At 43.5% G+C, this 23957-nt stretch overlaps 1 protein-coding gene across 1 annotated transcript in view; it reads right to left on the minus strand.

Annotated features, from left to right (window-relative positions):
* The window catches only part of KCNJ6 (potassium inwardly rectifying channel subfamily J member 6), a 30965-nt gene extending 20346 nt beyond the window's left edge, over positions 1 to 10619 (minus strand). The window contains exon 1 of the mRNA XM_066619915.1: positions 9692 to 10619. Within this exon, the coding sequence (XP_066476012.1) occupies positions 9692 to 10619 (928 nt within the window). The remainder of the gene's footprint in view (positions 1 to 9691) is intronic.
* Positions 10620 to 23957: the final 13338 nt, after the last annotated feature.

Below are 23957 nucleotides of genomic sequence, written 5' to 3' on the forward strand. Positions count from 1 at the left end.
GTACATACATTCATGACTGCCCCTGCAGAACTACTCTCATCTACTCAGAGGCTGATTCAAATACTGTATCTGAAGGAGAAGTGGCTTGGCCTGCTTTCTGCTCCTGGCTGGTTTTATAAGATTCATTTTATGCCTTGTGTTCAAGCCAATGCTGGAAAAATGTTCCTTTATCCACTGATACATTGAGACTATAAGCCTTTTGTTTCTTTGTGCTACTCTTCATTCAAGTATTACTTCCTGGGAAAAACTTATCTACGTATACTAGAGGCCTGCACTGTAGCCAACACTATGACAATTTCCAATACACCCAGTCTTTTCATGCATTATCTAGCTAACCAAATCTCTCTTCCATATATTTATCATGTGTTCCACTTCTTCTACTTTTTCTACTTATCTTGTTCTCCCCTCACTCCAGGTTCTCTCTCTCTCTCTCTCTCTCTCTCTCGAGTCCCGCCTTCTCCATCTCTTTCACTATTTATGATGAGCAGAATATAATATGAGACTGCAAGTTAACTTCACCTGTCATGAAGTTTTATTCCTGGTGTGTTCATTATTGAATTTGGGATGGCTTATGTAGAAAGTAAGGAATTCAAGTAGTTCAAATTCTCAGAATTATAGCAGTTTATTACCAAAACTGCATGGGAAGTCACACAGACAGTTTCCCATGTGGTGCTGTGCATGTTCAAATGGCAGTGCTATTAGTGAAGGCTTTGCTTGAGATATCTTTGCTTTGAGTCACACCAGCAGTGTCTTTTCTCACACCAGCAGTGTCTTTTCTAGTGGCTGTCTGCTGGTATTCTTTTGCATCTTTTTAGATTGTGAGCCCTTTTGGGACAGGGAACCATTAGTTGTTTGATTTTTCTTTGTAAACCACTTTGTGGACTTTTAGTTGAAAAGCGGTATATAAATACTGTTAATAATAATAATAATAATAATAATAATAATAATAATAATAATAATAATAATAATAATAATAATAATAATAATATGGAATTTTTTCCTCAAAGAGTTGGAGGCAGTTTGAAACAGGGTGATGTGCAGACCCAAACTACCTTCTGCTCTTTTGTAAAAAATAGTTTGGCCTTTGGCCAAATCCCTCTTTTGAACATGCCTCATGTGGGGGCAATGCAACGCTGCTCCATGTCATGCGTATATGGCTGTTCAGGCAGAACACTCAGCTGTTGTAACTAGAGGTGTTTGAAAATGATGTTATTTACTTTACTCATAATTAAGCCCATTGTGTTCAATAAGACTTGGGCTATAATCCTGCCTTACTCACTGGAGACAAACACCTATAGTTAGAACATGCACCAGAAGGTACACATTCCAATTTGTGCCACATCTTGTTATAACCTCTCTTCCACTGTGCTCTGTTTAATTCTACCTCTTGTCAGAGATCAGAGTTATTTCACCTTCCTTTCAAATGACAGATTTGTGTTTGTCCTTTTGCTTGTATCGGTTTATACTTCTCTGAAAAAGTGACCTAAATCTTTTTGCATCAATTCACTCCAATTGTGGTGGTTGGTTTTCAGATGTACAAAGTGTCCTAATACCCCAGTACTTAAGTTAGGGGAAAGTTCTACATCTCTACATACTGTACATTGTTGTAAGACATTTCACTCCTTCCTGTTCAGTTTCAAATATTGTCACAAAAATATCTGCATTTTAAAACCTTGGATTTGGGATAGCAAATTAAGCTGTGTCCAAGCATCTTGGAAGAAGGGAGGTCTAAAAATGTAAAATGCAATGATATTTAGTCATAGGTAGCAGAGCAGTAATTCTGAAGGCTGAAGTGCAAATGCACAAAAGGATAGTCCACATGTGCTGAAGGTTCAAGATCAGGTTTGAAACATGAGGATCCTAGCCTTAAGCATTGCTAGCGCCATTAAATTTTCCACCAGGTGGTGCTAATTTATGACCATAGCACAGTGTATATATGAACAGATGAAGCTGCCATATGCCAGGTCAGACCATTGGTCCATTGAACTCAGTGATGTCTGCTACACTGATTGGCAATGGCGCTTCAGAGATTTAGACAGAGGTATTTCTCAGCCCCTCCTGGAAATTTCAGGGATTGAACCTAGAACCTTCTATATGCAAAGCGTGTGCTATATTGTTCAGTAAGGGTCACATCGGGGCAGACCATCTGTTAGGCAAAGTGAGGTGGATTGCATCAGTGGCAGATTGGGGGGGCAAGGGGGCAATGGATTTAGAGTGCCCTTCATCCCAAGTCTGTTGCATGCCTCCACCTGCCTGCAGCCTGATGTGGATGCAATCTGTACTGATACGCTTTCCACTCACTAAAAGCAAGTGGTAACTGGATCACTACCTCCTCCCTACCTTGCTCCAAGCTCAATTTTTTTTCAGACAAGAAAGTGCAGAACTTCTGGTTTGATTTGTAGGGTTAGCGTGAATGAAGGAGGTCAAACTAGAAGTTCTGCACTTTTGCAAATGAAAAAACCACACAAAGGGTGTGATAATAAGCTGCTTTTTTGGGTAACTGCATAGAGGTGGTAGACCTGAGATGGTATTGGATGGCATTCTGGGTTCTGGTTCCAACGTTCAGTGAAAAATGCAGCACGAGAAGAGGCTCAGTGTACACACAGCTCTGAATATGGTCATACATTAGCACAGCGTCAAAGGGATAATAATAAATCAGTCAACAACGGGTAATAGTTAAGAGTTGGGCCTGCTTTGTAAGGTGGTAAACTAGTTGATAACCTTATTTAGTATCTAAACAACATTCTGTGCACACAGTTTGCTACTTTTCAAACACATTTTCCACAGCTGGTGAGCATGCTTTTTATGTAACCATAAACCTTTCTACAAACATTTTTTCAAGCTTGTCTGTCAGAGACATTAATGACACTGCAAACTAATTTGGATGATCTGCTATAAAGAGGTGAACATATCCATACACTTTTTGTACAAGATTAATTTTTGGGTCCTTCCCCATAACCTTATTTGTAAATATCTTGTTTTCATTAAACAAAACTGTTTGCCCTTTGTACTATTTTTTGTTTAAGGGAGAAATGTTGGGCCTGTGATGGAACAAATGGTGGGCTGGGCACACAGGATTCGTATTGGCAGCTTTGGAGCTACAAGGAGGAGGATTTGCTTTCAAAATCAAATTAGTGGGTCGCACACAAGTCTTTCCAATTACATGACTGATAACGAAAACTCAAATGAAAATTGCCAGATTCCTAGATTGGGGCCAGTATGATTCCATGTGCTTTAGGAATGGTTAGGTTCACTTTCATTTAGGTCAGTGGTTCCCAAACTGGTGGGTTGTGACCCACCATGTAGGGAAGCACATCTCCCTTCAGCTTTAAGTTGTGGGGAAGGGGAAAGGCAGCAATGAGATCCGTCATGATTTTCGTCATGAAAACCAGAAGTGCCCAGTATTTTCTTTTTTTTAAAACACTTTTGCAGGCACTGGGAGCCCTACAGAGGGCACCTCAGAACCCCAGTACTGCAGCGCTGGCTGCAGGTAAGTAGAAAACTCCCCTCCCATTCCCTGCAGCAACGCAACCCTGGGGATCGTGTTGCTGCCTTCCCCCCTCCCCTGCAACAGCTTACAGTGCTCCCAACTCACTTGTAGGAATTTGGGAAGCACTGATTTAGGGAATTAAGCTCCACCTTCTACATACTGCACCTGAGTACTATGGTGTATACTGGGCTGCCCAGTGAGGGGGAGGAGAGGAAGAGCCTCATTGGGTGATGGTGCAGAAACTAGCAGGGATGTGTCATGTATGCAACTGTTAAGATTGCAACAGGTCTATAAAGAGTTATGGTTCAGGGTTCCTCATAATCTGAGTTACAAGCCCACTGAAACTGTTGAAAGGTAGAAGAGCAGATTATGAGCTCAGAACTTATATAATTACATCAGGCTGCTTGGCACACACTTTGGGAAACATGCACAACTAATGTTGTGAAAGGTGTGCAAGTGTGTGGCCCAGAAGCAACTTCAGGATCATCCACCATGACCCACTGTGGATGATGCAGTGGGTCACCAAGGTAAGGAATTTGGGAATCATTGTTCTAATGGTTACTTTGCTAGAGTTTCTTCAGCATCGCTCGTTAGATGGTGAGCTCTTTTGGGACAGGGAACCATTTATTTTGTTTGCTATGCTATGTTGAAAACAGCACAGAAATATTTTTAATAACAGTAATGATATAATCACTAGACTAGGGAGATGAGAATGTTGCTCCTTGTACATGGGACTGTTCTACTTCACTCTCCAATAAATCCCTTGACTGTGTACATTATTCACAATAATTAATTATGTGAAGAAACCTATGAGAATGTGAATGTGGTCCACACTGCACATTCATTTGTTCAGGTGTACACACTGAAAACTCATGCTTTATCCAGTACATTCATCCAGGAGCTGGTTGTGGTTGCATCTACCTGTTGAGTCTACACTTGATGACATTCCTGTTCTTGCCACTGTGTTAGGCCAGTGATCCTCCTTGGCACATTCTATGTTCGTGGCAATTTTACAGTACAATCATCTATGTAAAACCCAAGCCCCAAGTACTCTTATACATACAGGACGAAGCCTGACCGAACTCCAAATCTGACAATGAGGACAGAGTGTCCAGTTGTACAATTATATTTCCCTTCGTGGGCTCCATGTCTGCAACATAAATGTGTTCTATTCAATGTTCCAGTATTTTTCTATAGAACAGAAATGTCAGTAAGTAGTGCCTGAGGGGGCTGGGAAAGTGTCTTCCTTCATCAAGAGTTACCAATATTAAGACATTATCATCCCACTTGACATGACACCCTAAAACTGGAGTTGGGCTGATAACACAGGCCAACACACATTTTGCTTCCTTAAACGTTACACCAATTGCTGGGTATATTTGGGGTGCCGATTCCAAAAATGGCACCCGTTTTGCCCTATCACGTCTAGTTTTGGAGATATAGTATAGCCTCATTAGTGAATGGTTCAAGCAGCTTTCTCATGAGGAAGCCTACACCATGGCTTCCTCATGAGGAAGCTGCTTGAACCATTCACTAATGAGGCTATACTATATCTCCAAAACTAGACGTGATAGGGCAAAACGGGTGCCATTTTTGGAATCGGCACCCCAAATTCATATCTAACCAGCATAAAGTTTAGGGAAAACCTTTCTGACCCTCCATTTTGTAGGCCTGTGTAATCACTTTATGACGCAATTTGGAAATGCCAGCCTGAGTGGTATAAGTCAGGGCATACACCAGTTGAATGCTGGTTCAATGACAGCCCTGCCATCCTAACCCCAGTTCTGCCAATGAATGTGCTATGGACACTAACACAATGTTGCACTGATGTACATCTGGCGCCAATGCAGCTGTCACTGTGCTTTTGAAGGTTGCCCGCAGGCACGTATGTAGACAAGCACTTCAGAAAGGAACAAATACAGATGTAACTAAGCACAAGTAGAAAGGGATGTGCACAGCCACAGCAAACTGTACTTTCTGCATAAAAACATGTTCAAGCACTGGGTAGATAAAAGTGCATTTCATTAAAAATTCATATAGGCAGAGTACAGGATAACAATGGCAACATCCAGGCACAATCACAGTAAAAGGAGAGGGAATCACAAAGCACTGTAAAAATGTCAAGGCAAGGCATAGATGGCCTATAAAGCAAGCCACATTGCAAATGTGTATTGCTTTCAGCATGAGGGAAGGAAATAAAAACAGTAAAATACACTTGTAAATCTACAATGTGGAGATGGTAGTGATGACCCACAATGATGCTTTGGAAAGGGTTCGCTGATGGTTGTCTTGCCAATTAAAGTCCACAACAAACTAATTTATAGTACTGGAAAAACCTGAATAAAAATCAAGTTCACCACTAGATCCCCTATGCTCTATTTAAACCCTGCACACTGAACGCTCTGTCAAAGTCAAGATTTATGTGTCAATCCAGTACTGGGGTCTGATGTATTCGAAGAAAGTTAAAAAAAAATCTGGGGAATTGTATTAGGCATGAGACCACTTGCAAGCACAAACACACAGGCAACGAAATCCTAACTTGTGCTGGAACAGGCAGGTCAATGGGCCTGTATCCAGTGCAAGTTTGGGGCTGACTGAGGCTCAGCCCGAGGCAAGGGGAAACTTTTCTCCTTACCCCCAGGAGAGCCGCAGTGGCCCCAATGGGTCTACTCAGATCTGCGCCACCTGGCCAGAAGCCGCTCCACGCCACCCAGGAATGGGAACTAGGGGAGCTCCACCTCCCGCTCCCTCCCTGCCTGCCTACCCATGGGCCCACCTGCTGCCCTCCCTCCCCCACCCTGAAAAACACACCCTCCCCACCTCCTCTCTGCCCTCTGCCCGCCTCCTCAGACCCCCACTCCGACCAAGCTTGGCCTATCTTCTCTTGCTGCTGCAGAGGCTGGATTTGGCATCTGTGGGCCAGGGCACCTGTGCACTTGCCAGTGCGGCTTACTTCCACAGAGGTGGAAAATGCTTTATGGCACATTTGCGACCCTCCCAGGCCAGCACAAGGGACATGTGCCAGCCCAGGGCGCAGTTAGGATTGAGCTCACACACACGCACGCATGCACTTTATTGAGAACTTTCCTTATTTATTTAAACAATATAGTTGCACAGGGATCAATAACACCCCACAATGTAAAGTACGTAACACCTACAAGAATGTAGTGTGGGGTCTTAACCTGAGAATTTAGATGGCTCTTTCAGTAATACCATGACATTTTCTGCCATGCAATTCTGTTTGGCCATTTTCTTGCCTCTTCTGCTAGTCAGAAGCTGCAGGAAATAAAACTGGCTTTCTTCTCTTGTTCCTTTGCAGAAGGAAAAGGAAATAGTGACTCACAGCTAACAAACCAACTAGACGTCACAGTATAGCAAAGGATATCTCTTGGGTCGCCTTGGGCAGCCAGGTCATTGGGGGAATGGTGCAGTAAAAATACATCCAGTTATGATCTCTTAGTTCTACAAAAAGCACATATAAGACCAGTAGCACAAGCCTATTGGGCTTTTATAGTAGCAGATCTCACCATCTGCTGCTGTAAGTCCTGGTGCAGCACCACTAAAGCTGGTGCAAACAGCCAGAGGCTCTGTGTATGTGCCAGTAGCTCCTGGATGCCCCACTATACCAGGTATGTTGGTGGCAAGGACGGATTGTGGGTAGTTTAGGGTTTAGGGCTGGGGAGCGGGCTCAACTAGGGTTGTTCAGGGTCTTCAGGAGGATCTCAGCAACAGCAGCACACACCAAGATCCTATCTCCACATCTGGCCCTGAACCATCACTCCCCAGGAGACTTCTCAGACTTATGCCAGCAAAAGAGCTGGGACGGGTCCAAGGAGACCCACTGGAGACCAGTAGGCCTTCAGAGAGACCTACTTTGTGATTCCCTCTCCTTTTACTGTGATTGTGCCTGGATGTTGCCATTGTTATCCTGTACTCTGCCTATATGAATTTTTAATGAAATGCACTTTTATCTACCCAGTGCTTGAACATGTTTTTATGCAGAAAGTACAGTTTGCTGTGGCTGTGCACATCCCTTTCTACTTGTGCGTTGTCCAATCCATCATTATCTCTAAATGAGTACACCTTGGGAGGACTTTGGTTGTTTGGTTTTATATTTTGCTAACCAGTGCATGTATTTCTCTGACATAATCAGCAGGCTGCATGCGAATCAAACCAAACTGGTTGGGAGTGTTGTTAGCACATGTCTTCCTGTTGGCAACAGCTGGGAATCTCAGAAAATGTTCTCTCTTGCTCTGCTTTTATTATTTGGCATCAGTGTTCTCGTGCCACTAATGGCATGTGTTTAAGGAGGACAGTCAGCATCCACTTCATGGTTTTGGTTGCAAGAGAAGTCCAAGGTGTGGAGTCTGTCATGGGCTTGAGGTCATCACCACTCAGCCCACTGGACTCTGTTGTTACAGGGTGAGAAGGAACCAGAAGACCATTGAGTCCACCTCCCTTGTCCAAGAGCAGGATCATCTGGCTCCAGCCCCAAATATGTGTAGAACACTTACAGATGCATTGAAAAAGGTCATACAAAGCTTATAGCACTAGAAATATCTAAAGCTACTGAGTTGGTCTATCATGTCCAATACCATCTAGTCTGGCAGCATCTAACGTTTTGGGCAGTGCTCTTTCCCAGCATTGCTATCGAAGAACCTTCAACTAAGAAACTGAAGTGCAAATCAGGAAGTTTCTGGTTTGAATCTCACCTCTGTCGTGAGCTATAAGTTTAACTCCCCCGTTGTTGTTGGTTGGCAACCTTCAGTCTCGAAAGACTATGGTATAAGCCTACAGCACCCAGTATTCCCAGGTGGTCTCCCATCCAAGTACTAACCAGGCCTGACCCTGCTTAGCTTCCAAGATCAGACAAGATCGGGCATGTGCAGGGTAACAGTTGCTGAGAATAATAATACTTCCATACCTTGCCGGACTGTTATAAGCACAACATCAAGATAACACGTGTCAAAAAGTGCAATGCAGACGCCAAATATCCTCATTGAAGCTAGGATTGAGTATTCATGGATTTGTCTAGCTGACTGGGAAGTAACTGGCTCAAAGTGAATATTTCAGATAATATGAGACCCAAGGCCAGGCCAAGACCTCCTGACTTATGAACCAGCCTGCCAAATGCTACCCTTACACCTGATGATGTGCCAGTCTCTGCTCCTCCCACTCTCCAATGTTCTAGCTCAGAACTTTTCTCCCCTCCTCTTCCTCTTTGTCCCCCTCTTCCTTTTTCAATCCAGAGAATGGAAGGAGGAGGAGAAGCAGTGGAGGCAGGTAGGCAGACAGAGATGGGCACTCCCCCACCAACCTGCTGCTGGAGGCAACCACTTCAGTTGGCCTCATGGAAGGGCCAGCCCTGGTGATACCTTCTTTGAAAGTGGCTTAAAATCTAAAGTACGTAAGTATTGAATTGACCTAAGCAGGCAATTAAACAGAGGATGCTCTGGATGCTAAATGGAATAACACTGAGTGCTTATGCTTGTAGCAAACATTACCAGATTGCTACAACTAAGTGGGGTTAAAATAATGGCTCTTCATGGCACAGTGAACACCAGGGAGCTATAAGCACCAGCAATAACTCAGCACAGCAGTTCGTAAGGTGTGAGATAGATTTCCCTGGGAGATGCTATCAGCCTTGGAGGCTCCTTCACAGTTCTGACTCTCTCCTTCTGTGTTTCCTCAAAGGAAAATGAATCAGAGCATCAGACCATGAAGGCTGCAATTCTTGGGAAGAACCCAGTATCCTGTTATCCTCCACCTTAAGTCATTTTGCTTTGGCACTTTAAAATGTTGCATTGCCCTCTTACTTCTGCTTCCTCTTGTTTCGAAGTGCTCTGTTTGCACTCCAAATCAAATGGCAAGAAAAAGGCTGCAATCCTATAAACCTGAACTTGAAGTGAGTCCTGTTGAAGAAAATGGAACATACTTCCGAGTAAACATATGTAGGATTGTACTATAAATATTCTGTGTCATATTTTTGGAGGCATGGGCTCTGTGGGCACAATCCTAACCAGGTCTACTTAGAAGTAAGTCTTATTTGTTCAGTGGAGCTTACTCTCATGAAAGTGTGGCTAGGATTGCAGCTTGTGTCTTGCATTTCTCCTCTGATTATATTTCATCTCTTTCACAATGCAGCAGATTTTAAACATTAACATGTTTAGGATTATAGAAAATGAGCATGATAAACATTACCTGTTGCTTCCACCATTCCTTCTAGGATTACAACGATTTCTAATTCCTCTTTGGACAATTTGGCTTTGGAAATCTCCCAGAAAGGACTTTGTTGGTTTATTTCATGGCTGATGATCAGCGGTGACACCAAAAAGAGACGATCGTCCCCCGTGTAATAGCCTACGTTAATATCTGTTTGGTTGAGTGGTATAAATTCCCCCTCCTTTGTCTGTTTAGACTTGATCAACTTGGCTCGTATCGATGCCTCCACAATGTGCGAATTCCTAAGGTCCCCAACTCGGAACATTAGACATAGCTTTCCATCTCGCATGGAAATTACAGCATTGGTAGAAAATACTAGGGTTTCTGCTCTCTTCTTGGGCTGCGATATTTTCACAAACATACAGCCAACCATGAAAGCATTAACAATAGATCCTAAAACAGACTGAACTAAAAGCAGAATAATTCCTTCTGGACATTTGTCTGTGATGACTCGATAACCATATCCAATGGTGGTTTCAGTCTCTATGGAGAATAAAAAGGCTGAGACAAACCCATTGAGGTTACTGACACATGGGGTCCATTTCTTGTCCCCTATATGTTCCATATCTCCTCGGATATAAGCAATTAGCCACCAGATGAATCCAAAGAAAAGCCAGGTCACTGTGTAAACCATGACAAAAATCAAAAGGTTGAATCGCCATTTGAGGTCAACCAAGGTTGTGAAGATATCAGTCAGGTAACGATAAGTCTCTCTGACATTTCCATGGTGGACGTTGCATTTTCCATCTTTTCTGACATACCTCTGGATTTTCCTCTTGGTACATTCTTTGCTTAAGTGCTTTGGCAGATCTTCTCTGGCTTGCTTGGGCAACTTAAGTGGGTGAATTGGCACAGGGCTCTCCACGTCCTGCTCCATTGAGTCCTCCTGCAACACATTAGCTGTCATTAAAGAAAAGGAGAACATCAATGTAAGTGTGATGACTGATTAAATCAGCACATTATTAAAATCTACTATGTCAGTTTTGTGAAACAACCAACTTAATTCATGAATGATGATGAGCTGCTTCTTCCCATAGAAGGAACTGGTGCTGGCTACAATGAAGAGTTAAATTTTGTAGAACATTTTCAAATAAATGCAGCCTTTTCTATTTTCATTTTTATCAGTCAGATGTACTGCTATTACTTATAAGCCTTTGGGGAAATAGTAGTTATATAAATAAGCGAGAAGATTGGGTTTGGGGCTGAAAACTCTAAGAGCTGTGGGAAAGAGCTGCTAACAGTCATTTTATTAATTCCACGTTAATTAAAAATATACATATACTTATAATTAAAAATAAACATTTTAGTGGCTAAGCCATCACTCTGCTATGGGTATAGAATAGACAAGGCTGCAGTCCTATAGACATGTATCAGGGAGGAAGTTCCATGAAACTCAATGGGACCTACTCCTGAGCAGACGTGCAAAGAAATGCACTGCAGTACTGTAAACTAATAGTAATGTATATTATATATTCCTGATTATATTGATACTTACTAATTACACAGGCCTACAAAATTGAGGGTCAGAAAAGTTTTTTCCAAACTTTATGGTGGTTTGATATGAATTTGGGGTGCTGATTCCAAAAATGGCATCCGTTTTGCGCTATCATGTTTAGTATTGGAGATATAGTATAGCCTCTTTAGTGAATGGTTCAAGCAGCTTCCTCATGAGGAAGCCTACACCATGGCTTCCCCATGAGGAAGCTGCTTGAACCATTCACTAAAGAGGCTATGCTATTGGCACCCCAAATATACCCAGGAATTGGTGTAATGTTTAAGGAAGCAACATGTGTGTTGGCCTGTGTTACTAATGTAAAATTCACAATGCTTTACACCAGGGGTGTCCAAACCCCAGCCCTGGGGCCATTTGTAGCCCTCAAGGCCTCTCAATGCAGCCCTCAGGGAGCCCCCAGTCTCCAATGAGCCTCTGGCCCTCTGGAGACTTTTTGGAGCCCACACTGGTCCAACACAACCGCTCTCAGTGTGAGGGCAAATGTTTGACCTCTCGCATGAGATGTGGGACTAGGGCTCCCTCCACTGCTTGCTGTTTCATGTCTGTGATGCAGTAGTGGCAGCAAAGGAAAGGCCAGCCTTGCTTTGTACAAGGCTTTTTATAGGCCTCAAGCTATTGCAGGACCGTCATTCATTCAAGTTCATCTTTAATATATTCATCTATGTAAACTTATGTAAATTTATTCAAATTTTAAATGTAAATTAATTATTTTGTTCCCCAGCCCCTGACACAGTTTCAGAGAGACGATGTGGCCCTCCTGCCAAAAACTGCTTTACACAATTGTGCATTGTTAGAAACTAGTACCACTTCCAGGTATTATTTTACCAATAGGATTTGAGGATGGCATTGGAAATCTGTTTCATTGTGAACGCATCCAACATGGATAAGGAGATGACTGTTTTTTCCCTTTTTTCATAACTTGGCACTATATTGTCAATAATAAAGTGTCAGGTGAGTTGTACCAAAGGAGCCATGTGCATTCTCTTCCACGTGTATGCACTCACAGAAGTGTGCTCATCTACATAATCAGGAATTATTTTTGTTTCTCTTACTTTCCCACTCTGCTTTCCGTATGCATGCATGTGTACTCTCTGTTCCTTCATGAATACATATACAGATAGGCATTTTAATTTCTCTCTCTCTCTCTCTCTCTCTCTCTCAACCACACACACATTTCTATGTACTGCTTTGGGGCCCAATCCTATCCAACTTTCCAACACCAATGCAGCTGTGCCAAGAGGTTGCACACTGCATCCTACAGTCATGGAGTCCTCCTAAGGTAAGGGAACATATTGTGCTGCAAGCACAGACACGCAAGCTCTCAAGTCTGCACCAGCAAAATAGCTGGCGCAGACTTGAGAACTCCCATTGCAGGGCCTGGGGCTTTCCCCAGGGGAAGGAGAGACCTGGCGGTCTCCGTGATGCTGCTGGATGCAGCGGTAACCATTTTGGCTCCACTGCACCTGGCAGAGCTAGGACTGGGCTGCCCATCATTCTCTCTACAAAAAAAATTTCTCTGCATAGAAAATTAACTTGTCAGAAAGAAGGATCAGCTAGAACCCTTCTTCCTGATATCTAGCCACCCTGGGTCCCTTTGGGGAGAAGGGCGGTGTATAAATAAAGTTATTGTTATTATTATTATTAGTTTTCTGCATGCAGATTTGATAGGAAGGAGCATTGAATCGTGTCATATCTCCCTACAGTCTGAGAAGTTACAACCCAGAAACAGGCTTAGCTACCCATCTGCTGTTTGTGAAAACCTCATCACACTGTCTCAGTTACTCAGACAGAAAGCAATACAGATCCATAGTTCTGCAGCTTATTCAGACATGCGCATTATCTCCCTACTGTACGAGGGATGAGTCTGCCTTTAGCAGGCAGTGATGGAACAGAGACAAAGAGATACCAGTGGCATATCCAGCGCATTTGAGAGCTGGGGTGGATCATTTTTTAACACCCTCTCTTCCATCATGCTCAAATTTGTCTTCTTCTCTGTGCCTTCCATTCTAGTTTTCTTAAAAAGCAGCTCAAAAGAACTTAAATATTTACAGCCGAATCCTATTCTTTTCCCCCTCTCCTGCTGGTACAGTGATGCCAAAATGACTACTGCTGCATTGTCTTGGGGGGCACTTGTGAAGATCTCCTCTGGACAATAAGCTAGATTTCAACTAGTTTTCTATTGGCAGAAATTTGATACAGAGGGTAATTCAGGCATGTGACCTGCATCCACAATTTGAAGTGACGCAGCTACAAGTGGACCTTTTCTAAAGGAGTATTATTGTCCCCTCCTATTTCTAATCAAGAAATGTATCTGAAAGTGAAGGAATGCTTCTTGTTTATGTAGAGAGTCACACAGTGTTCAGTAGGGCTTACTCTCAGGAAATTGTACATAAGATTGCAGCCTTGTGGTCATATCCTGCTCTTGTGGACAGACGTTTTAAAAGATGCGCATTATTTGTTGCTGATTACCATCTGGAACATCAGGGCATGCATAACATGAGCTGGTGTTGCATCATGTAAGCCAGTGATTCTCAGCCTGTGGGTTGCGACCTGATTGTTGGTGGGTCATGAAACTGAAACTGACAAGCTGATAGCTAATAATGAAAATGTATTGAGCCCTATAAAAAGTGAAATGGAGCTCTGTGTGTGCATTTACTCATGAGTAGGCCAACATGCCTGAGTCCACTTTGAAGGGCAGACTGAGAGGAGCACATCACCACCAGAATGGTCCCAGTCTCATGAATGCAGACCCCACAAAACACTCAAGAAGGAAGTCCTCCTCCTTAACCTGTACATATGAAAGCTGTACTGAGTCCTATGGAAAGCAAAACTGAGGCATACGTGCGCATTTACTCCTGAGAAGGCAATTGTGCCTTGGCTCTTATCGAAGGCCAGGTGAAGGGGAAAACAAGACCACCAGTATGATCCCAATCTGATGAACATGGAGCTCAACATATGCCTCAGAAGGCTGCCCTCCCAACTTAGGAAAAAGAACAAAAACAGAGGCTTGAAGCAACTGGTGAAGTAAAACTGTGTTTTGTTTTTTTAAGTCTTGTGAAGCTAGGTGGGTTCCAATAGAGTGTCATTTTAAAAAATGGGTCCTGGTGCTAAAACATTTGGGAACTGCTGATGAAAGGCAGCCCAGGACCACATCAAACAGCTATAACAAGTGTCCAAGAGACACTAAAAGGTAACTTGCCTGTGTTTTTCTAACCATAACCCCCTTTCCCCATACTGATTTTACTGTGCCACATATTCTCTCTAATAGAAGAAGCGAGTGAACAAATGTATTTTAAAATAATCCTCATTGCATATTGATGCATGATCTTTCCACCTGGGTGGCCTATACATCTTAAAACATGTCTAGCACAGCTCAGCAGGCACACAAATAATTCAAAGCTTCCATGGCTTTATGAATTCTAGACAGGCAGAAAAATCTAGTTTGATTTTTGAAAGTGTCTCTGTACTTTACTTAGGATGGAGCAACCTGTAAAAAAAAGTATGGGCCCAGTTTTGAGGAAGACTGTGTCTTTGGCTCCCTATGGCTAGTTGAAGGGGCATAAATGCAGACACCATGCAGTAGGGGTAATCTTGCTGTCAGGCTCACGCAGTAAAACCCAAGTTATGTAGTCAGAATCACTCCATTTCTTTTCACCTTTGTCCCTTGCCTGTCCCAGTAGTGGCCAATCTCCAAGATTAAGGTAGCAGGAAGGTTGAAATCATAGTTGTAATGTTTTGGGCCAGTATACATGTTCAGAAAAAGCATATGGTACTGCCTTCCTATGAGGGTACTATTTTTGAAGGAAGGATCCCATTTAACAGCTTCTACGTACCCATGCCCATCAGAAGCTAGAAAGTCAGGGAGTGAGGTTCTAGCATAGTCCTTCCTGATGTACAGATGTGTCCCCTTATCCACAGGAGTTCCATTCTGAAACCCCCCCCCCCCCCGCAGATAGCTGAAACTGCAGATCCCGGCAAATGTCTGTCCCCACAGTGTGGGAGGCCCCCCCCTCCCGGAGGCAAGGAAGCATCCCTGGAGGGCTTCCCTGGGCTTCCCAATACTTTATAGGCAGTGGTTCTCAAACTTTTAGCATGGGGACTCACTTTTTAGAATGAGAATCTTTCGGGACCCACCGGAAGTGATGTCTTGACTGGAAGTGACACCATTGACTATTACTGTTAAAAGCATATACAAAGTACTCTGTTAAAAGTACAGCTCTGTAACATTTCCCCAAATGCAGCCACATACCGTGGTAGCGTCAAATCTAACATAATAAAAATAAATTATTGAAATGAACGTGGACCCACCTGAAGGTTCATGACGCACCTAGTGGGTCCTGACCCACAGTTTGAGAAACGCTGTATAAGGCATTAAAACACCACTTCCAGTTTCTCTGTGAAACTGGAAATTGCATTATTACGACTGCAGAGTTCAGTGTGAGCTCGGTAGAGGCTGGGGATGGATGCCCTTGGGCTCTGCTGAGCTCAGAAGCCCCTCCAGAGGTGAGGGGAGCAGAACTCCCCTCACCTCCAAAAGGGGTTCATATGGGGAGTGTGCATCAGGGGGCCTGGACCTGCTCTGAGAATAACTGAATCCGTGGATATGGATCTGCGAATAGTTTTGTATGTGTAGGAGGATGTATCTTTAAAAAAAATGGGGAAGCATTAAAAATGCAATCTGAGTACCAAATAAGGACAACGGGTGCCAGATCATGGGATGTGGTGCGGATACTACCACCTGCTTGCATAATAGCCTATTAGTAGATCACGAAGAAAATCAGTCAGTCTGGATGCAACCTTAAATGAGTGCTTACTACAGCGATAGCTTAAGACACTAATTGAAAATGGAAATAATGAATGGTACGTAATGAGAATTCTGTGGAAGATATTAATGCATACTTGATCATGCCTGTTATGCATATCAGTTAGTTGAACTGTAAGAAAATGCACAACCTTAAATAAAAATAAGAGGAAGAAGTAGTCCTGTACCCTTAATGGAGGATCTCCTGGTGTACTTTCATGTTATCTGTTGTTACTCCCGAAGCTGATGCAATGAGAATGATTTCTTTCTCATGCTAATCTCTGGTGCTGGAATACCTAGCAAAAGCAACCTGTCATTAGACTGTGCTTTTCCAAAGATGCAGAAAGAGGCCGTGAAGATGGAGCAGATGGTGTTCTCCACAAAATGACATTTGGCACACCTTGGTTACTTCAATATATTTACCCTCGTCTGCTGTTCATACATATGTGCCCAACTTCAGGTTCTGCAAACAACATCTGGCAAGCCATTAACGTAACAGCTGACTGTGATAAATTTCTATTAGCTGCAACTGACGGTAGCATTACACGGTTGACCTGATATTGGGCAATCAAAAGCTCCGTCTCTTCACATAGAAATTGCAGACAAGTTCCTGTTGTAGTAGCTTCAGAGTTCAATCAACAGCCTTTTGCTGTTAATGGGCGTGATCAATTGTAACGATAGTGCTGTGCTTAATTAATATTTGATCGTACATCTAAGGGTGCCGGTATTCTCCTGCCATGAGTCTTCTGCCTTTAGCAGCAGCACAACACAAAATTCAGCAAGTCTATTGCTGTTTTTGTGTGCCGTGCCAAGGTTTGCCTTGTTATTCTCTGCTTGACAGGTAGTGAAGGCAAATACATATTTGAAACGGCACAGTGTGGGAGGAAGCCATGCAATCTGGAGCAGAGACGTGGTGGGTGAGGAAGATGTTAAGTGACACCCCCCTTCTCTCTCTTCTGGGTCACCCCCTTCTGAAGCCACTTTCCTTACACAAAAGGGCCATGGGGCCACCATTTCCAATTTTTGTGTATAATCTATATTTTGGCCCTTGCCAAAAAAGCTGACAACACTATATTTTTCACATTTTAATACTGTCCTTCCTCTAAAGAGCTCAGGGTGGTATACATGGTTCCTTCTTTTGTCTTCACAACAGCCCTGTGAGGTAGGTGAGGAAGAAAGATAATGACTGGCCCAAGGTCAGTCAGGAATCTTCATGGCTGAGCACGGAATTGAGCCTGGATCTTCCAGGCCTAAGTCCAACTCCTGAACCACGACACTATCCTGGCTGTCTATCTAAGGGCGCAATCGTAGGTTGCCCTTGGGCCAGCTCAAGTCCCTTGCCGTAAAGCACGTTTGCGCCTCCTTGAGAGTCGGCTGAGCCAGCGGAGGGATGTGCACTGACCTGCAGAGGCTTAATCCAGGTAGGGAGGTTTGCATCAGCTGAGCTCGGCTGATGCAAGGGTCTAGGGTGGGTGGGGAGGAGGCGGGAGGGAGGTGTTCCAAGGCGGGGAGAGGATAAGGGAGGGTGGTCCCAGGAGTGGGAGGGCAGGGAGTGGGAGGTGGGACTGGAAACTGGCAGATATGCCAGATCCTAGCCCCCGTTTCCAAGTAGCGAATTGCGGCTGCAAGCCGCTCTGCTCTCCTTGGACTTATGGCACCTCCTGCCCTCCTGACCCATTAGGGCTGCGGTGGCTTACCTGGGGGTGAGGTGGTGAGTTTCCCCTTGCTTCTGACTTAGCCACTTCTGGGCCCAATCTTGTGCTGCATACAGTGTAGGCCTCCTGTCCTGCCTGTTCCAGCGCAAGAGAGGATTGTGCTATAATTGTCTTTGACTTCCCAAGTGCAGTGGATATAAGGAAGAACTTTTACAACTGGTAAATTGACACAGCCAAAGTTTCTTGGAGGGGGGGGGTGTCTAGGATTGAAATCAAATTAGGATTACCAATTATGAACCTATAGATTATGCCTGCAGCATTATGCTCCTTTAATAACTTCAGCGCTGCCAGAGCATGCATACATATCTGTGGCATCTCCCATCCCACTCCTACACCAACCCTCTCATCGTTCCTCCTGCTGCAAAGGCAGGCTGGAGTTCTGCTTGTTACTTGAACGAAGGGAGCAGCAAAGCAGCAGCATCCCCCTGATGGCTTTGGAACTTTTAAAAGGACAGGCTTTAACCCAGGTTTGCTACGCCAAATGCCCTGACCGCCAAATGGCCAGTCTTCATGGGAATGGGCTTTAGCTCAGTGAAAAAGTAAAATGATTGGCATGCAAAAAGTTCTAAATTCAATCCTTAGATCCTGAGAGTTAAATCCTTAGATGCTGATTGTCCAGTCTTGTCTCTTTTTCCAGCTGATTGTATTTTTATAGTGTGACTAGGTCTATTTCAAGCGCTAGGAATGGATGGTGTTCATTTCTCAGTTTGAAAGAGAGACAGAAATACAAAGTCACTGTTATAAATTAAAGGACACCCAGGGAAAAAAAAAGTATAAATGAGGATTTCTAAATGAGGGAGATAATAATGTGCTTATTCACAATGGAATGAAGTATGAAAGGAATGTTGAAGAGGTGCTCTGTAGAGGTTTTTCATTGCTTTTTTATTAGCCTTCCAGACTCCAATAATTCTGTCTGGTGAAAAAAGAATGGTAATTAATTTCTTTGCTCTATTGTAGTGCTTACTATCCCTTAAATTTTGGACAATCAAGATGGTTTCTCTTTAGTAAAGATGTTTGTAACCTCTACTAACAATTAGAACATCTTGGATCCTCTTGTCCACCTCTTAGGGTCATTTCATAAACAAATGTGTCCAGTTTGTCTGACTGCTACTTTATTCTTTGGAAAGACTCTCTACATTTCCAACAACAGCAGCATTAGATTTCTGCATGCCAGTTCCCCAATATATTTTTTTCCTGCTGCTAAAGACTTAATCTGTTCTCTGCTGCACTGCTAAATAACCCAGCAACCACCGGTAACCAGCTTTGTGCTTTAAAAGATAAGCAAAACTTTGAAAGGTTCTTAAATCTCTGTTATACATGCTGTTAATAACAGAGGAGAACAGCTTGCAGGAGAAAATGAGCAACAGCAAAGGGAATCTTAGCCAAGGTGAAAACTGGGATTCCATTTTTTTTGACAAGAACTGGCACAGGATCTCCCAGCACTTGAGGTGCTGCATCAAATGCTATCTCCTGGGGGGGGGTATGCTGGCCACTGCTGTCACCTCCTGCTCAGCAGATTAAAATGGAAGAGGGAAATGGAGCAGCAGAATTGAGAGGTGGGCTAATGTCAGAGAACATTTGGCCTTAGGGTTCCCAGTTCCAGCGAGCAGCTTTACATGCATGAAGACCTGTCCACGCAAATGCTGAATGTGTGGGAGTGGTTGGCAGGCATGATCCCACTCTCATTTCACATATTCACTGAATACCTGGTATGTACCATGTCTATTATACCCTGTCTATTCTAGAGGAGTCCTGGGCCAGCAGCTTACTGTTGAGAACGTTGCTTGTTCTGTTCCATCATTGCTTCTGTTTGGCTCCTGCAAATCTCATGATTCAAACACCAAATATCTACTATAGATACAGGGAAATAAATTGGCACAAACATTTAGAGGTAAAATCTATAATTTAACTTTCACTTTCCCCCTGTATTAATGGGCTGGGTCTCTGTAGATGGGTTTATCCCAGTGGTGTCACTAGGAGGGTACGGGTGTGTGTGGACAATACCGGGTGACATGCACGAGGGGGTGTGACACCACCAGTGACCAAAATAGCTAAAATTGCTATTTTATTGTAGGAATAATACCATCATGTTATAAACCATTCAAAGTGTAATTTACAGCAGAATACAATGAAAAAACCAGAGTGAAATATCTCCATTCTATCAAAAGTTTTGGTCAAAAAAACCAGAAAACAAAAATATAACTGTCTTACGTAACAAAAAAGTACATTTCTTTAATTCAAAATGGACCAATGAAACTCAGGGCAAAGTTCTGTGATAGCGCCCCCCACAGGCTGTTGCCACCCCCCGTGCAGAAATCTGCCCCCCCCCCACTCACCTGAGGCTCATGGAGCCTCGCGCAACCTCCACCCATGCCAGAGAAACCTCTGTGAGGTTCCCTGATGCTATAAACTGTGTTTCTGGCAAACCAGAAGCACAGTTTCCGCCCCCGTCAGGAGCTTCTGTGGGATCCTAGCAGCCGGCGCCTGGGGCTTTTGCCCCATCTCACTCTACGGTAGGCGTGCAGCTGATGAAACTGATTGTTTGAAGAGCCAATGAGATGTTATTATGACAAAGCATGGAACCAATAAGTAACTCCTCCCCTTGGGAGGGGGGAGTGGTGGTGACACAACTAGTGACCAAAAATGCTAAAATTGTAGTTTGTAGGAATAATACCATCATGTTATATATCATTTGATGTGTGATTTCATGCAGAATGCAATACAACTGCATCAAAATGAGTGTTCCATCAAAAAACCACTAGGGGCAGGGCAATGGTGCATCACCACACTCACCACCCAGGTCATTGTCCCACCCACTGCATAGGAGGAGGTCCATCATGGGGGTGACACACTTGACTCCTGTGCCGGATGACTCAAGCCCCAGTGACGCCACTGGTTTACCCTTTAAGCTGGTAAAGCGTACCTGTTTTTCCTCTGTGGTTGGGTCCTATTAGGGTGTCTGTTCAATAAAACGTGTAAGTGTTTCACTAACAGATCTATGGCTCTTGTGCTTTCCCTCAATAATTTCTGTTTTCACTGGACTGCTGAGTATTGATAGATACAACCTAAAGGGCTATACACACATTTTTTTGGGTGCATGGGCCAGTAATATGCCTGCCAGTAGTTATTTGCCAATGAATATTTGCTTGCTAACGTAAACTCTAGTGTGAATGAGGAATATTAACCATTTTAGCCGTGAAATGTTAGGCATGCTTACTCAGAAGTAAGTCCGTTTGCATTCAGTGGGGTTACTCCAAGGTGAGTATGTACAGGATTGGAGCATGAACTGCCTAATACGTTGCATAACATTGATCTACACATGTTCAAGCATTTCCTTTGAAGTTATTTTAAAACAAGACAAACACTATTCTTCTATGTAGCCTTCAGAGTTCTCCCCCCCGCCCCCAAGACCACCTGCCAGCCTTCACTAGAAGGGCAATGTTCTTAAAGCTGTATTAACAAATCTCAAACCCAAATTGAAATCAAAACACCAAGACAATTCTAGGACCATAGATATACCTTTCGCCTGTTGACTATGCCTTGATCATCAATTGGATTAGGGATTCATGGTGACACCTTCGAGATTGTGCAGGCTTGTAATGGGAGACTGTTGATACTATAAATCTGAGCTCAAGAGATGTAACTTGACACAGAAAAATTCCACTTCTTTCAAAAGTATTATCTGGCTCTCTCAGCTCTTCTCCGATATTGTTCAACCCTGCAAAAATGTTTCCTGATCGTGACTGCAGTATTAATAATCTTACAAACTGCTCATCTCCTGCCTAGTGGTGCATGGGGGAACTGAACTGCTAAATAAATGGCTTTTGCTAAGCACTTTTTTTTCCTGCAAACCTTCCTGTTTGCAGCTCCAAACAGATTGAATGTGGGCTGTGTGCTCCCAGGACTTGAGAAATCAGATATTTGATAAGAATGCAATACCTCTTTGGCTCTGGAGGGGATTTTACACTTCATCCCTAGCATGCACGTAGTGTTCACCTGCTCCTACAAAGATTGTCAAATTGCAGTGGAATCTGGATACCTGCTTTTCACTTTCATATCTCTGAGGTCACAGAGGTGGAGCTAGGAGAGCTGTGTACTTTCCTTTGATCTGTTTCCAGTACAATCCTGGATGCATCCTGGCAACTGAGGGGAGTATACCTGATGCATAAAGTGCTGAGCCACTGAACTCCAGCTCATGTGTGCTCCATTTTGAGATCTCACTTTCAAAATAGATGCCTTTTTTGTATTTCCCTGCTGTACAACCACAGGATAGGGTCTTACTCCAGGCATGTAGCAAGGCTACACATCACCCTATTCCCTGCCATTTTGTGAACTGTCAAATAAATAAATAAATCTGGAGATGCTACAATGTGCATACTGTTGTTGTTGTTGTTGTTGTTGTTGTTTTGTATTAAAAAAGGAGAGGAAAACAGCAGCATGTAACTTCCTGAAAGCAATGCTAAAATTGATGTCTCCCAACCACACTCTATGGACAGGTCATTGAAATATTGATGCAGAATAAAGACTTGCAGAAACATTGTGCAAAGGATGAAGAAACCAGGATGGTGTAGTGGTTCAGGTGTTAGTTTCGGAAAATCCAGATTCAAGTTCCTGCTCAGCCATGACACTTCCTGGGTGATCCTGGGCTAGTCATTATCTCTCAGCCTTATCTACCTCATAGGGTTGTTGTGAGGACAAAAAGGAGGGAAGGACCTATGTATACCACCCTGAGCTCCTTGGAGGAAGAGCGGTATAAAAATGTGATAAATAAGTAAAATAAGGATAAGATATGATTGTGACATGCTTTGTCTGTTCACATGGAAAGATGCTGAATAAATCCCATAAGCAGGGCTTATTTTTATGAAGTGCAAAGGTGTCAGAATAAACACTTGGAAAATCTGGAATTTTCTCCTTTCCAATGCATGCCTTTTGCATACTTAGCTGTTGGAGTGTGTGTTTTTTACAGCAATATTGATTTTTAATCGATGCTTCATGCTTTTAAATTAGGGTGATTTGCTGGAGAAACTAGAACAGCAAGATGCTTATGGTTTAGCTTTTGAAATGAAAGCGCAGTATTTTATTTTTATTGCTTGTACCGCAGTGACTCAACATACATTATTAAGGCAAACCAGTATTTAGAATAATAAATTGAATGGACAGTTTGGTGACAACTCTGATTTTAATCTTATAGAGATTAATACCTAGCGCTGACACATTGCCACAGAACCAAATGAGATTTTCACTCATTCCCAGAGAAAAATGATTAAAATGTAACACTCTGCAAATGTATTGTATGATAATGCAGCTATGATTCTGTGTATGCTGCTCAGAATCGTTCAGGAAGAACACAGTCTTCTGCCTTCTTTCCATTACTTAAACTGATATTTTCTAGTCAATAGGACTGAAAAACCAAATCAGAGTTTTTCAAAAGCAAATTGAACCAGGCAGTTTTTTAAGTATCTGTCAGGTCACACTATGGGCGCAATCCTGAGGTGCCCATGGGCTGGTGCAAGTCCTGCTTCCTCCAGAGGAAGCCAGGCCGGCACTCAGAGGTGCACAGGCCTACAGAGGCTGACACAAGCCTCCACACCGGCTTCCTTGGTGAGGATTGCATTGGCCCAGCTGGGCCGACGCAAGCCTCTGGGGGCGTGGGGAGTAGGCAGGAGGGAGGCTTTCCTGGGCAGGGGAAGGGCTGGCAGTGGGCAGCCCTGGAAGTGAGCGGGGGCAGCGGGAGGTGGGGCTGGAATCCAGCAGTTATGCTGGATCCCAACCCTCATTCCCGGGGTGTTTGGAGCGGCATGAAGCCACTCCACTCTCCTTGGACTTATGCCACCTCAGGAGGTGGCGCAAGTCCGAGGAGACCCATTGGGGCAAAGGTGCCTTACCCGGAGGTAAGGGGAAAAGTTTCCCCTTGCCTCTGGTTGAGACGCCTTGGGCCCCTATCCTGTGCTAGATACAGCACAAGCCTCTTGTCTTGCCTGTTCCAACACAGGGTAGGATTGTGCCCTATGTGTGTGAATTGCCACCTATGGCCCAGTGAGTATTTAGCCATGCAGGCACATTTGGTATCAGTGCATCTTGTCTTGATTTCTGATAAGATAAAATTTGACTCAGATGTAGGCTAGATAATATGTACTGATCCCTGCCATGTGGGCATAACAGCTTTTGGCATTTTGGCCCGGACTGGTCTACTGCTCTAGGTTACGAGCTGTTCTT

The sequence above is a fragment of the Tiliqua scincoides genome, chromosome 3, assembly GCF_035046505.1.
Source record: "Tiliqua scincoides isolate rTilSci1 chromosome 3, rTilSci1.hap2, whole genome shotgun sequence".
Taxonomy (NCBI): domain Eukaryota; kingdom Metazoa; phylum Chordata; class Lepidosauria; order Squamata; family Scincidae; genus Tiliqua; species Tiliqua scincoides.